Source organism: Engraulis encrasicolus, chromosome 18, assembly GCF_034702125.1.
Source record: "Engraulis encrasicolus isolate BLACKSEA-1 chromosome 18, IST_EnEncr_1.0, whole genome shotgun sequence".
NCBI classification, from domain to species: Eukaryota; Metazoa; Chordata; class Actinopteri; order Clupeiformes; family Engraulidae; genus Engraulis; species Engraulis encrasicolus.
In genome coordinates, this window is record NC_085874.1 from 7,672,038 (window position 1) to 7,687,493 (window position 15,456).

The 15,456-nt window shown below is 42.3% G+C and overlaps 2 protein-coding genes across 2 annotated transcripts; one reads left to right on the forward strand and one right to left on the reverse strand.

Moving 5' to 3' along the window:
- Nucleotides 1-5,408: 5,408 nt before the first annotated feature.
- exoc8 (exocyst complex component 8) lies at nt 5,409-8,186 on the reverse strand. Its single transcript, XM_063222912.1, has one exon. The coding sequence runs from the start codon at nt 8,087-8,089 to the stop codon at nt 6,032-6,034; it is 2,058 nt and encodes a 685-aa protein (XP_063078982.1). The 5' UTR covers nt 8,090-8,186; the 3' UTR covers nt 5,409-6,031.
- A 68-nt stretch (nt 8,187-8,254) lies between these two features.
- Nucleotides 8,255-13,098, forward strand: sprtn (SprT-like N-terminal domain). Its single transcript, XM_063222311.1, has 5 exons — nt 8,255-9,004; nt 9,120-9,219; nt 9,381-9,509; nt 10,913-11,198; nt 11,767-13,098. The coding sequence occupies exons 1-5, from the start codon at nt 8,721-8,723 to the stop codon at nt 12,870-12,872; spliced, it is 1,905 nt and encodes a 634-aa protein (XP_063078381.1). The 5' UTR covers nt 8,255-8,720; the 3' UTR covers nt 12,873-13,098.
- The last annotated feature ends 2,358 nt before the right edge of the window (nt 13,099-15,456 follow it).

Below are 15,456 nucleotides of genomic sequence, written 5' to 3' on the forward strand. Positions count from 1 at the left end.
CTTTTTAAATATAGCCCATGTCTAACAATGCGCGATGCGTAGAGCGAATAGGCTATAGGCTGTATTTTTAATTTCTCGCTTAAAGACAAGTTTTCCTTCAAACAATGCATATATCAATGCTAATTTCCATTGTCTTTATTATTGTTAGGTGTTCGTGATTTTGTTACATAGAAGGTGTTCGGGTCAATTTGACCCGGGCATAGGCTAGGCCTGAAAAATAATGAAAAAGGGGAGGGGGGATCATAGCTCATATTCACCCTCATGTTTCTGTTTATTTATATTTTTGAGAGTGGGAGATACAGAGAGAGAAAGATAAGGAGACGGTGAAGAAAGAGAGTAAACTCAATCCAAGTTCTCGGATTGAACCTCTTAGGCCCTATTGCGCAAGGTAGAAACATTGATGCACAACTGAAGGACCGAACAATATGCATTCTTTTCCCCACATAACTCAACCTCTGCCATGTCAACATGTGATCACTCTTGTATGAGAGAGTTTAGAAAATATTGATGTATAAGACCCCCAAAGTGATACGGGTCAAAATGACCCGGGAACACCTCCTGTGTAACAGAAATGTGCAGGGGGCAGGGGGTCATGATCAGATTCATGTTCCTCACTGAAAATGAGCCAAAGCCATTGAATCTCAGTGAGAAAGAGTAATATCTGATACTATTTTTCTCAAGCTAAAAACTGAAAGCGGGTCAAAATGATCCGAACACCATACAAGGGTTAAAGGTGCACTGTGTAAGATGTGGCCGGAGTAGGTACTGCAGCTACCTTGGTCATCAAAACTGTGCTGCTTATTGCTAAATGCGATCTTTTCATGAATATTTACTAATTAATAAACCAATATTTATTAGTATGACCAAAGAACGGCCATTTTTACATGGATCCCCCTTTTCATGAATGAAAAGTACAGAATTTTCCCAGTCATAATGAATACTAGAATTTGATAGTGGTGGTAAGTATTTCTTTAAAAAGTAACACTTGTGAATGGACAGCATGAATTCTGGAAATGAACTACTACAAATATTACACAGTGCACCTTTAAAGAAAAAAATTATTCTTGGGTAAGACAAATTGGCACAGTTGTCAGCTACCGATATAGAAAGATATAAGGTGATAAGGTAGAAACACATGGCATCATTATGCACACCAGTGGTCTTATTGGGAGCGTTGTTTTATTAACCTTTTGTTCAAGACAACAACACTACAGCCCAAAGTCTTCTCGACTCTTATTCATGATTCGAATCCTTTTAGATGTGCCAACTTAATTCCTGACATACCCAGGCTCCACCCTTGCAGTGACGCAACACCTTTGGTTCTGCTACACTAGCTCAGGAAAACTGTTTGTTCAGGTATTTTCGGGTTCCCTCCACAGTGGGAAACTCCACCCACTTTGTTGGGAAGCAATCAACGTTGAACATCACCAACGGTCCTGGGTAGAGGAGTGTTCAAGGCAGTGACATGGTTTAAGCAGAGACGTTCTATTGGGACCAAGAGTGTTTGGTTTAAACGTTGGCTTTGTCTGTTCTGCCCTCGACCAGTAGCAGACCAAGGGACGTGGGTCAACCATGCCGTTTGAGAATGTTAGTTGTTATGCTCTTAGTCAGACCAAGTCTCGAGGAGATTTGAAAGTCATTATAATCAGGCTACTCCTGACATGAAGTCCAAAGTACTGGCCACTACTGGTGGCCTTCTACCGAAACTCCATAGAGAGCATCCTAACATACTGTTTATGTGTGTGGTATTCCAGCTGCACAGCAGCTTACGGAAGAGCTCTTCAGAGAGTGGTCAGCACAGCTCAGAAGATCACCAGCTGTCCCCTGCCCTCTTTAGAGGAGTTGTTCTCCTGTCGCTGTCTGAAGAAAGCCAAGCAAATAATCAGAGACCCCTACCATACTGGACATAAACTGTTTGAGCTGCTGCCATCAGGCAGGCGTTACAGGGCTCTGGGTACAAACACCAACAGGCTAAAAGACAGTTTTTATCCAAAAGCAATCTACACACTTAATTTTGCACGGCTGACTTTTTAAAATCTTAGTTCTTTTTATACAGTATATATAAGTTATAGTTTCTTTGTTGATTTTTAAGCAGCGTGAGCATCTGCACTTTACCAATTCCGTTGTACCTGTACAATGGCAATAAAGTTTAATTAATTAATTAATTAATTAATTAATTCATTCATTCATTCATTCATTCATTCATTCATTCATTCATTCATTCATTCAAAGGAAATACGGTAATTGGCACACAAACGCTGTTCCAATTTGGATGGTCTGAAAGCATACATTGTGTAATAGTCCTTATTGGAGTTTTTTAAGAGTTTACTCATTACATTGTATCAGTATTTAAAATAATGAAAATGTGCCTAGTCACAAGAAAACAGAGCGCAAGTAGTCCCGGGGGCATATGGGTTAAATCATAGATTCTGGCAGTAGGCCTGGTAGAGTTTGGACTCAGACTCAGACTTGTCTTGGACTTGCTAGTTGGACAAGGACCTGTCTTCTTGGACTCTGTCTTAATTTTGTTTAGAACACTGGCTATCATAGATTCTAAAGTGAAGTTTGAAATCCAATCACATACTAGTTTATCTCCACAGTGCTTGAAGTGGAAAAAAAGAGGTGCAGGAACCCTAATTGTTCGAAAATACCATCGTGTGCAGGAACCCTAATTTTCCGACAGTCTCATCAGTACCAAATCAGTACAAGTCACGTTTTTGTAGGCCTATTGCCTGCATGCAATTTGAAAAACCTGTTTTGAACTCATAAAATGCAGCACATGAGATAAGTTCTGCTGGAACCCTGATGATGAAAACTATAAGGAAGGGGAACTGGGTTCCCCTGAGTCCCCCCCCCCACTTCAAGCACTGCCTTTGAAGGAGGACCACATTTTTTCAGCGGCACCATTAGAGGAACACATGATCACAGATGCAACTTGCAGAGTTGGAGGTGTCTGCTGATGTAACCGAGGTGTTCCCGCACAGTCTGTCCCCCTCGGGCCACGAACTCACCACCTCCTAATCAATGCATTGGTGGGGGTGTGGGAGTTTTCGCTATCATCTAACAGTTTGTGTGTGTGTGTATACAGTACAGGCCGAAAAAGTGTGAACTCACCTTCTCATTTATGCATTCTCTTTATTTTCTTAGATTGTCAGTGTGTATTTTCATGGAGTCCTATTGAGTCCTATGAGACCAGTTAGCCGCCAGCTGGTCTCATAGGACTCAATGTTAACTGCTAGCTTGGAGGTAAAATTTGCACTGCCATACCCAGAGAACGGTTGAAAGTACAGGAGAACGGTAAAACCCTATTATTTAACTCAAGGGGAGGTGAAAAATAAGCTTATTTCCAAAAATGGGACAGTATCACTTTAAGACATTTTCTTGATCTGATATTGAGTCACAGCCAGTTACTTGGAGAGGTCAAACCTGTGTTGGAGGGAATCTGTGGCACGGTTTTTCACTTTTACTTTTAGTTCTTGTACCACTGTTTCACAGATGCTATGTTTGACCAAGTGATCCATTATCAGATCAAGAAAATATTTCTTGTATTGCCTATATCAATTAAGATTGACTTGACTGACTGGGAGTTTTACTTGAAAATAGACAGAAAAATAAGCTTGTTTAAACATGTGGGGCCCTCAGGTTTGCTGCATTGACTTCACTGTTTGGCATTTTTTGATATTTTTTTAAGTAATTGTTTTTATTTTTTATATACTGTATTTTCATTTGTTTGTTAAGCACATAATTATACATGCGTTCATGCAGTTTTGATGCCCTCCCTGAAAATGTGCTATGTTCTGTAAATAGCCACAATAAATAAAGAGCATTAAATAAATTAGAAGGTGAGTTCACACATTTTTGGGTGGGGAACCTTTCATTGGGGCCACTTCAAATTGCTCCAAGGGCCGTACTATGAACACAAACCAGGATTTTCGAACTATATATCATATTTCATGTGAAGCTGCATAACATTAAAGGTACACTGTGCAGGAAATGGTCAAAAAAGGTACTGCAATTATGCTGCTTATTGAAACTGGGTTGCCTATTGCCAAAATTGATCTTTTCATGAAAGTTTACTAAGTAATAAACAAATAATTTCTAATATGGCCCAAGTACAGTCATTTTTGCTGCTAAAAATGGCTATTTCTGGAAATTCAAAATGGCGGACCATGGAGAAGATCCCCCTTTTCATGTATGAAAAGTGCATTTTTCCAGTCATATTGAATACTTAGAATTTGATGGTAGTGGTAAGTATTCATGAAAAAGATAACATTCATGAATGGGTAGCATGAATCCTGGAAATAAACAACTAAAAATCTTGCACAGTGTACCTTTAAAATGATATAAGGGTCCGGATAAAGCGGCTTCAAGGGCCGCAAATGGCCCTCGAGACATAGGTTCCCCACCCCTGGTCTAGGGTAATACTGAGTGTGGAGGCAGGCCGCATGTGGACCCAGGGCCTCCAGTTGGCCATCCACGGCATTTAGGAATTACCTTCAAACATTCACGTTATTGTCATTCATCATTTTCATTGATTTACAGTGACTGGCATGTGGCTCGGATTGCGATTTTTCTCAGCTGTGCATGGGCCTACTTGTGGCCTGTTTTCTTGTGGCTAGTCACAAATGTTACAAAATATAATATCAAACAGTTTCATTTGTACTTTCACCCTACGAACTGAACCCATTCCGCATATCCAACCATCTATTTACAGTAGGCAGACAAAACAGTCAATGTAGTCCATCAATTACAACAGATGTTACAAAGGCGGTTGCTAAAACACACCACAAAGACATTCTTTTGACTGAAGGCAAACTCAAATATTTCACAGAGCTGAGGAGGTTGATCGTGAGAGGATAGTCTGGGGCACGGGAGGTCAGACAGCCCCGAAGGCTTTGTCAGAGGGAGCCTGAAGCTTACAGTGCATTCAGTCATACACACACAGACACAACAAAGGAACAGCAGTGGTGAGAACCTTTGTGAATATCTGATGTGGATCTCAAATCCCAAAAGGTGTTAAAAAGTAATGAACAACAATGGGAGGCGTAGAATACAACCAGGGTAACTCGTGTCATGCCCTGCTGCGAGACATCTAAAGACAATTAAAAACTTCTCTGTATTATACAGTGTACCCAAACATTACCTCAGGAGTCTAAACAATTAACATTGCTTTTACTACATCAGCAATTATTATGTCAAGTGCAGACTTCATGCTAGTGCAGCTGTTTTGTGAGTTTCAATTCTAAAACGCAGCCTATTGTTTACCCGTATTGATTATTCAAATGCCATGATGGGCCAGTTATCTCCTTTTTTTAATCTTCTGTTGTTCTTTGGAAAGGGCTCTACTCTGTTTAAAGCAATGCTTTATCCATTTCCCTCATCCCACAAAACACTAACATTAAGCAACATTCACATTAAGATTCCCTTTTTTAATTATTTTGAAATGCACACAGGGATTTTTACAAGATATATTTGCAGATATAGGTTCAGTGATTAAAAAAAACACAAGCCCATTCTAACCTCATACTGATAAAGAAACAAAAAACATACCATTGTGAACTATGTGGATTTGTGCAGAATTTTAGAAATAGTGTTTTAATCTGCAACCATGGCACGTTTTCAACACAAAGCAGTGTTCAACATGATTAAAATGAATAACTAAAATTAATAGAGCATAAATATGGATGCTATCCCTGGTAAGCCACGTTGATTTAGTGAGTGTCTCCAGGTACATAATATATTTGTGATGAGGATGAAGGTGCTTTCAAGGGAGCAATCAGATACATAGTCAATACAGAGGATGACACAGGTTTATGGGGAGTGCTACGGTAAAGCAGAAGTTTACAGACTTGATGTAGATAAGCTCACTGTAATTAAGTGGTAGTAGCAGGGTCCTGTGCAGTTTTGTTACAAGAACCTAGCCATAAGACCCTAGAAGGTTTACAACTTCTTTTATAATTGTACATAGCCAGGCAAGTAGCTAAATCTGTTATCAGGAACACCCCAGTTCTTTGACTAAACCTTATCACCTTTACACTACAGACATGGTGCTCGCAGGGTTGACCTGCATGGCTCGGAGATTCTTCTTCAGGTCCTGCAGCTGTTTGGCGGGCTTCCCCACTCCCTCCTCAAACCGCCTTTCCACCACCGGCAGGACGATCTCGTGGAGGAACACGGCATTCTGCATGATGAAGGCCTTTTTCTCACTCTCCTGCTCGCAGCGCAGACTGTAGTCCACGTGTTGTGTGGCCGCCAGGATCACCTCCCTCAGACTCTCCAGGAACACCATGTGAAGCTCGGGGGAGTACAGCTTCAGACCCTCCTCCAGGAAACTCATCATCTGCTTGGTGAAGGCCACCACGGTGTAGCTGAGGTTCACCCAGCAGTCGTCTCCTGTGTACTGCTCGAAGTTGCCGACGCCACAGCTTCGCATCTCCTCCTTCAGCTTGGCCAGGGCCTCGGGGGTCATGAGGTTCATCCGTCGCCACATCTCCTCGGAGTTGCGGTGCTTGGTGGCCTCGATGATGATGTCCTTGTAGCTGAGGAGGGCGGATCGGATGTCCTTCACCAGCAGGGACTGAAGGATGAAGGTGAGGTCCAGGCCTATCTCGCTCAGCTGCGTGCAGTGTTCTTTGGCGACTTTGACACACTCGGAGGCCGTGGAGAGGCTCTCCTTGCTGTCAAACACCTGCTTGCTGAAAGCGTCGACAAACATCTTCATAGCAGAGCGTGACCAGACCACAAAGGCTGAGTAGCAGCCAGTGTTGCCCTTGAAGTCCATCTCAAACTCCTTTGCGGTCTCCAGCAGACTCGTGAAGAAGATGTTGCAGAGCTTGTGTATGTAGAGAAGCGTGGCCCCCTCAATGCGCAGCTGTCGGATGGCTGTCTGCACAGCTACTGCACGGTTTTTAAGAAACAGCTCACAGGCCTTGGTGGACTGGCCCAACCGAATCAGCTGCGACACAGCCCTCCGCGTCGCTTTCGGTCCACCTCTGAGTGAGCGGTCAGGGGAAAGTTCAAACACCAGCACATCGGTGAGACGTCGCACTCGCTCATCCACTTTGCCTCTTAGCTCCTTCACACGTGGGGTCACAGCCTCGTCCTTCAGATACTCGTTTAGTTTGTCTAGGAGATCCACGGCTCCCTCAAAGTCCCGTTGAGCAATGCACACATCAAGGTCCTCTGGGAGCTCCTGTATCCACTCTGGGCTTAGATCTACAGCTTCTTCAGACTCCAAAGGTTCGTCTACATCGAAAGGATTGGTGGACACCTCCTGTCTCACCGGGGAGTTGGGCACCTCCTCCTCTTTCTTTTTCAGCTCTTTGGTGTTCTTTTTCTTCTTGGTTTCCTCGAGTATTTCAAGCCATTCTTTTTTTATTTTACTGTTTTCTGCTTGAAAGATGCGACTATCTGGGAACATCAAGATTTTGAACATGTCTTTCATTGGAGGGTTGTCTTTAACATTGACCACAGCATAGCTTTCCAGATCATACAGCGCATTGTACTTGTATTTGACTGCACCCCGTCGGTTGGGCAACCATGTAGCAATTAGCAGACAGTCGTTCATGAGAAAAGCGTGCACTCTCTGGATCTGAGACATGTTGTCGACATCATACTCAAACAAGTCACCATTATACACCAAATACCTTCCTGGAGTTTCTTCCATTATATTCTTACATCCTTCAACTTTCTCGAGCAGTGTTGTAAGGGTTCTCTGTTTTACCTCCTCCGTTTCTTTGGGGAATGCAGTCAACATTTCCTTCGCAGTTTCGTCCTTATCTGTTGACAGGAGTGTCTGGGTTATGCTCTCCATTATGCTCTTCTGCTCCGTGAGAATATGACTCAACTGATACATCTCACTCTCCAGATATGAAATCTCCTTGGCCGTCTCGATAAACTGTCTGTAGTTTTTGTAGACATTTTTCTTGAGATTCTGCGCTGTCTCGTCTGCCAAATTCTGGATCTTTTGACGATGCTCTTGCAGGTCTCTGTCGCCATCAGACTGTTGTGAAAGCTGTTTCACGTGATTTTGTGGGTCGAAATTAGGCGATTCCAACTGCTTTCGCAGCTTACTATGCGTATCTGACATCCTGTAAGATCAAAGCGCATTCAGTTCTTGAAAATCGGAGCAAAATAACTATTCGTTTTACAGGATGTCACAGCTGACAAGGAAGTCTAACAACAGGAAGTTCTACACCCATTTTCGTCACGAGACCGGAAGTGTTAAAGTAAAAACAATTCGACAACTGGAAGATACATCTTGCTCATATCACAACATTGATTATATTCGCCGATGTCTTTGTAATTATATACAACATGTAATCGAAGCACCTTATATATTTGCAAGTGAAACATATTTTCGGGGAACGCCATGGACGACATATGACGTAGAACAACATATCCCATGGTCCCTTGTTTCATACCGACACAAAACTACTCATTTCGAAATGGCAGAGTAGCCAACGTTCGAGCTGGAATGGGGAAAAAAGATAACTGAAAAGGGTGTCTCTGTCAGCACATCCTTTTACAAGTAGCGTGTTTAGTGATACTTTGGATTATGATGCCGTAAATTAGTGATAACCTGCAAAATCAGCCCCAAAGGCAAGCTCGATAACCATAAACTAGTTGTCAGCTAGCATGGTTAGCTAACGTCAGCTCTTTTGTAGCTGGAAAAGCCGTCTCCCCAACACCTCCACCAAGGGGTTATTTTCCGCTCAACAATGGAAGACCAGGATTTTCTACTTGCTCTTCAGTTGCAAGAGCAATTTAACTACGAAGCGACAGCGTCCACGTATGATGAACCAAGTCAACCTTCCAGTAATGTCATTCCATACTCTCGTCCCAAAACCGTGTCGCCTGAGAGACCATTGTCAATTATCGATGAGTCGTGGGAAATGATTGACCCGAGCCCTGATGTACGAACTATGTTTCTCGAATTCAATGATATGTTTTTCTGGGGAAAGCTCTGTGGAGTGGAAGTGAAGTGGAGCCCTCGAATGACATTGTAAGTTCTGTACTACACCTTGTGCATTGTACCTTACCTAATGCAACATATCTGAGTTCATGTCTTCATCAGAATCAGATTGTTAACATGTTTTGTAACGGTTTTGTCCTAACAGATGTGCTGGTGTCTGTTCATATGAAGGAAGAGGGGGTCTCTGTTCCATCCGTCTGAGTGAACCTATTCTGAAACTTAGGCCACGTAAAGACTTGGTCGAGGTGGGTTGACAATGTCATCATGGTGGTTTAACAACAAATCACACAACTTGGGTTTCATTTGTTGTGTTTTACCTACCTTGTGCTATCTTAATGATGAATTTCCCCATTGTGGGATAATAAAGGACATACTTACTTATTTTCTGAATATGTCATGCCTTCAGACACTCTTACACGAAATGATCCACGCCTTGCTGTTTGTGACCCAAAACAACCGTGACAGAGATGGACATGGACCAGAGTTCTGCAAGCACATGAACAGGATCAACCAAGCAACTGGAACGAAAATTTCAGTAAGCACTTGGCTGATTGATTCTCTGTTGGGCAAATGCTGATTTTCATGATTTTATGTAACTTGTTACTGTCATGTAGTCACTGTCATGTAGTCTCAAGTTTAGATTGCAAGACACAACTTGATTTCAGCATATAATCAAATATATATATATAGTCAAAATTTACCAACTGCATGGTTGACTCAAAGTACCTTCATTCATTCCAATAAAGGCACCAGTTTTACGGGGTTCAGTGATGAAGTTCTCTCCTCTCTCTCTCTCTCTCTCTCTCTCTCTCTCTCTCTCTCTCTCTCTCTCTCTCTCTCACACACTCACACTCACACACACACATTATTGTGTGTTATATATTATTATTATTATATTATATATTAAAATAAAGTTAAAGTGGTGCTGCTCAAACAAAGATTGACTCATAATAAGTAAGATTAATCAGATTTATGTTAATCACACAGATGATTGTCTACTTGCTGTCATATTGCCAATCTCAATATTAGACAGGGTTCCCACTGGTCATAGAATACCTGGACTATCATGTCTAGGGCTGGGTATTGCAGCCATGTTCCTGTATCGATTCGATTTCGATTCTTAGGGCTTTGAATCGATTAATCACGATTCAATTCGATTCGATTTGATTCACTCAGAATCGATTCAATCCGTTCTCTTCTTGGTGCAAGGATTTCCCCCAAAAGATGCTGTTGCCTATTTTTATATAAAAATGTCAAAGGGCTATGGCTTGACAGTGTTAACAGATTGCTAATTTGTAATAATAGGCCTAGGCCTAATTGACTAATACCTACTGGGCATTTTCCATAGACCTAAATGAAAGAAAAAGAACGAAAAGAAAAAGAGCAATCGATTTTGTTCCCTGTGAATCGATTATGTGAATTTCAAATGATATCGATCGATTATCGATTTAATCGATTATTTTACCCAGCCCTAATCATGGCAATTCAATAGAGTTTTTTACAGTCTTGGAAAGTCATGGAATTTGAGCATTTTGCATGTACAGTCAGGGAATATCACGTAATTTAACTGTATGATGACTTTGTTTTGTCTAAAATAAGCTTCCTGCAACAGTATAGAATTCAGGCGAACATGCCTGGCAAATGCAGAGGAGAGTTGACTGAAAAGTGCAATTTGAAAGACTGGCTATTACAAATTGATGACCACAGTGCTAAATGTCTTCTTCTCATCGATATTGTGGGTGTTTAGTTTTACAAGAGGTCATGGAAATTTTGTTTTATGATCAGGCAAAAGTCACTTAAAAGTATGGTATGTGATGTCCGACATGGAGTGGGAACCCTGATTAGAGTGCAAAATCACAACTTGAGTTGATTTCAGCCTTTTTCTTAGTGATCAATATCCCGCTCATCCCCCTAATAATTGACTGTCTATTACCTTAGATCTACCACAGCTTCCATGACGAAGTGGATGTGTATCGTCAGCACTGGTGGCGCTGCAATGGACCCTGCCAGAACCGGAAGCCCTATTTCGGTTACGTGAAGAGAGCCATGAACCGTGCCCCGTCTTTCAGAGACCCGTGGTGGAACGACCACCAGCGCTCCTGCGGGGGCACCTACACCAAGGTGAAAGAACCAGAGGGGTACGGGAAGAAGGGCAAAGGCAAAGAGGGCGATGGGAAAGATGGCAAGGAGGCCAAGGACACGAAGCTTCAGAAAAAGCCACCAGGTGGGTGCAAGCTTCCTAGAAGTTGTTGGAGAAATTTCTCTTTGGAACAAGGCTTTAAAAGCGAAAATCTTTTGCATATTTTTTCTCTTTCTTTTTACCTGATGTACTTCTGCTAGTTAGTATATGGCTCGCAAATCATATCCATTTGAAAAACCTATAGGGATACAGTCATACTAAGTACAAAAAAAACAACAACAACATAGCCTCCATACTACCATTGTGGAGTTTGTTCAATGTGTGTGATGTTACAAATACTAGTAATCTTGTTTCAATAAGAATAGAAGTAATGGGATGTAATGTACAGTATGATCTCTTTGACATGACAGACTAATCTTTCATTATCATTTGTAAAAGACATTGGTTTGCCTTGTTGTGTATGAAATGTGCTATATAAATTGCCTTGTCTTGACACAGCATGAAATCCAATTCCTTTATGTAACACATGCCGCAGAATGGCATCTTTGCTAATTGTTCACTGACCACAATCGGTAATGCAAATTATTAACCTTATTCATGATACACACTAATGTGTTCATTATTCTCCATTTTGTCCTTGTCTTCTAAGCAGTGTCGGGATCGCAGGACATCCGGAACATCATTGCATTCAGTGGGAAGGGCTTTGTGCTGGGAGGGGGAAGCTCACAGCCTTCCAGCTCCACTCAAAAACCTCCGTGGCAGAGTCCCCCCAAACCTGTCAACATTCCCCCCAAATCACTGGAATCACCTCCACGCCCACCTCCTGAGGTGAGAAAAATAAACTTTGGGCAGAGTGAGAATGGCTTGAAAAAGCCCAGCGGAAACACTGTGATGACTGCTGTGAAGAAATCAATAGCCAACCATAGTGCCTTTGTCAACATTAAAGGCTCGCCAGTTCGCGTGACCAAAACCACTGGGCGGCTGATCAAGAAATCAGCTGATCAGGCGAAAACCCAGCGGGTGTTTCAGGACATTTTTGGTGATGTGGCCTCACCTGCGGCATCACCTGAAAAGACAAAAAGCACATCAGACGCAGCGTCTAAATCCAGAACACCGCTCCGCAGTAATGTTAACAACACACAAGTTGGGATCAGAAGCTTGGACTCGAAGCCTGCCACACAGTCGAGCCCAGGTCAAATTCCGTCAACCTCAACGGCCTTCGACAGACCCCAGACCAGCAGTGCAGGAGGGTCAGGACAGCCAAGCCCAAGTGGCATTCCATCAACCTCAAGGCCTTTCAACAGACCTCAGGCCAGCGGTGCAGCAGGGTCGAAATTTGGGTCTGTGAATCCATTCCAGTCGAGATTTCCCAAGAGCCCCCAGAAATCAGAATATGTAACTCCAGGGTCCAGGTCTGTGGATCCGTTCCAGGCAAGAGTCCCTAAAAGCCCCCAGAGGCCAGGAACCGTAACTCCTGGGTCCAGGAAAAGACCACTGGACAGCACCTCATCTCCACCCATATCCAAGTACTTCAAGACGTCCTCTTCACCACAGAAGAACAGCCTGCCGGTAAGACAGGCTGCTTCTTCGGCTCCCCCTGCTGGTCCAAGTGCAGTACCACAGCCAAGTGCTCCCATAAGCATGAACCAGATCATGGTAAGCTGCCCAGTGTGCCAGACCAAAGTGCCTGAAGTTGAAATTAATCGCCACCTTGACTCTTGTCTCTCAGAGAACATGATCAATTTTGGGACTGACTGAAAAGACTTAACAAAGGTTTGATTTTGCTTCTTCCCTTTGCCACCCACTCCAAGCAAACAAAAGGTTTCTTCAGAACAACAGTGGTGCTGCAAGATGGTCACCATGTGCTAAAAATGTTGCTTATTTGAAAGGTTTATATAAACTTACACTTATTTGAAAGTATATAACAAGAGAGCACCAAAAGCGTTATTCCAAGGTCAGCCACACAACTAAAACACTTATATATACAGTAGGGATGCACGATGTATCGGCCAGATGTATCGGTATCGGCCGATATTTGACATTTCTCAACACATCGGACATCGGTCCAATGTGTAAAACTGGGCCGATGTTAAGTCCGATGTTTTTTTTCTATGTTACGGTTCTAAAAGATTGGACTTGACAGTGACTTTCATTGTTTGTCTCCTAGTTTGTCTCTATTTTTTAATCTAATTTTATCACAGGGAGTTAAAACGTGTTTTTGGAAATTAGAGGACATTCAAAAATGCTGTTTGTTTGCATAATTGTCAGTCTGTATTAAATGTAATCTCTTAAAAAAAAAAACATCGGTATCGGTTAATATCGGTTATCGGCGAAAACGGCAATATCAATATCGGATATCGGTATCGGCCGAATTTTTTCACATCGTGCATCCCTAATATACAGTATATACTGTATAAAACGAGCAAAAAAACTAAAGCACTAAAGAGCTGTGGCATTTTACAATATGTTATATTAATTACTAGCAGTCAGCGTATGAGCTGCCTAGTTACCAGCAATGTTGCTACCAGTGCGAACAGGGCCTTAGGCTCTCAGAGTGGTTTACTTGCTGTGCACTTTACATCCATATTATGTTTATGTTGATTTGCTGCAGCGGAAGGTGAGGGCTAACTTTAGCTTTCCCATTTGTACTCAAAAGATGTTCTGCATGCTGCGGTGGGAAGTATTGGTTTTCTGTGCTGCTTACGGCAGATCTGATCCAGAAGTGGGCTAGACTGCCTCGCCTCTCTCTCTCTCTCTCTCTCTCTCTCTCTCTCTCTCTCTCTCTCTCTCTCTCTCTCTCTCTCTCTCTCTCTCTCTCTCTCTCTCTCTCTCTCTCTCTCTCTCTCTCTCCCTCTCTCCCCTCCCCCAGTCACTGACTGCAGTCTCAAGTTTTGCCCTGGGAAGAGTTTGTCATTTTGTGCTGACTGTGTAGGATTAGGTTTCACACTCGCGTGCTGTTCGTTTTTAGCTGGCTTTCAGGAGTCATCTAGCGCATGCCAAGGTCAGACTGTAGGGCATGTACATGCCATCATCAGCAACGACACTATCGGCTCCCTCCTGTCACATGTTCATTCAGCACACTAAATCAGATTGAAGAATAACGTTCCGAAATGTAGACTGGAGGAGAGATTGGTTCAAAATAATGTTTCAGAGTGTGACAAGTTTTTATGTTTTAGGCATCGGTTGCAGTTGACTTAAATATTATGATGGTGGTGATTAAAATTTCCAGACTGCTCGAGCAGCGTGTTCTACCTCATGGGAATGTCTTTGTTTTAATAAATTGCGAGTAAAAAATAATCTATGTTTTCCAGTTGCAAGAGAAGGATTTCAGAGTTTTATATGTTGACAGATTTTCATTGTCAGTACTGTTTTACACATTTTTTTAAACAAATAAATAAATCTTTTGTTAATATAAGCTCTCTGTGTTCTATCTTTAAATGTTGTCTTTTAATCTGATCTTTATCCATTAACCCCGTTAACCCTCTCATTTCCTTCTCAAGATGTCTGGTTAAATTGACCAGAAGCAATAACATCTTCATTGAATGCATCCCCCATGTCTGTGCTTTTGCATGCTCCAGTGACTTTGAATAGAGTCTTGTGTCCTTTCGAGGCAACTAGGAAGACTGCTCAGACTTGTGTGTGTTTGCGTGTGTGTTGGCTTGGTGTCTAGTACAATGAATGCAGATTTGATTGTTTTGTTTTTTTTAACCAACTAGCAGCTGCCTCTGCAGGTGCCGACAAGCTTTTTTTTCTGTATTTTACAAAAGCACAATACTCATTTAGGTGAGTGTGGGTGGCAGCCTACTCGGCCTGCTGTTAAGTTAAGAGTTAATATCGCTATCTGCATGGTTATTGCCACACAGGGGTGTAGCTATAGGAAAAGTTGAGGGCCTTGCAATGAAAATTGATTACAGAGGGGACATTGGTTGCAATATAGACACACACACACTTTTAACACTAATATTAACAATTGCAGTGCCTAAAATATTATTCTTTCGATTGGAACTTTTATTCTGAAAAAGATGGAGGCAAATGTTATCAGGTTTTGTGTCATTCTGTCTTTGTTTAAAGGCAGAACTGGGTTCATACTGAAGATGCGCATTCCAAAGAGTAGCAGAATAATACCCTGCTGGCCTGCTTTTAATTCAGTAGTTGTGTCAACACTATTTTATGGTGTCACATCCCTTTCTATGGTCCACATATGACACTCCCGATGCCATTGTCTTTTTGTGTGGAAGGGGTTTGGTGCCAGACACAAGCAAAGGTCGAGGGGGCTGGACAGCCCACCATCTGTCCTGTGACACCAGGGACCAGCAGAGATGTGTGTCACAACACAACCACT

Bases quoted from the DNA above. Each gene is read 5' to 3' on its own strand.
- sprtn (XM_063222311.1), top strand. From the start codon at position 8,721: ATGGAAGACCAGGATTTTCTACTTGCTCTTCAGTTGCAAGAGCAATTT. The intron at 9,005-9,119 runs GTAAGTTCTGTA...TTGTCCTAACAG, and splicing joins TGGAGCCCTCGAATGACATT to ATGTGCTGGTGTCTGTTCAT. The intron at 9,220-9,380 runs GTGGGTTGACAA...TCATGCCTTCAG, and splicing joins CACGTAAAGACTTGGTCGAG to ACACTCTTACACGAAATGAT.
- exoc8 (XM_063222912.1), bottom strand. From the start codon at position 8,089: ATGTCAGATACGCATAGTAAGCTGCGAAAGCAGTTGGAATCGCCTAAT.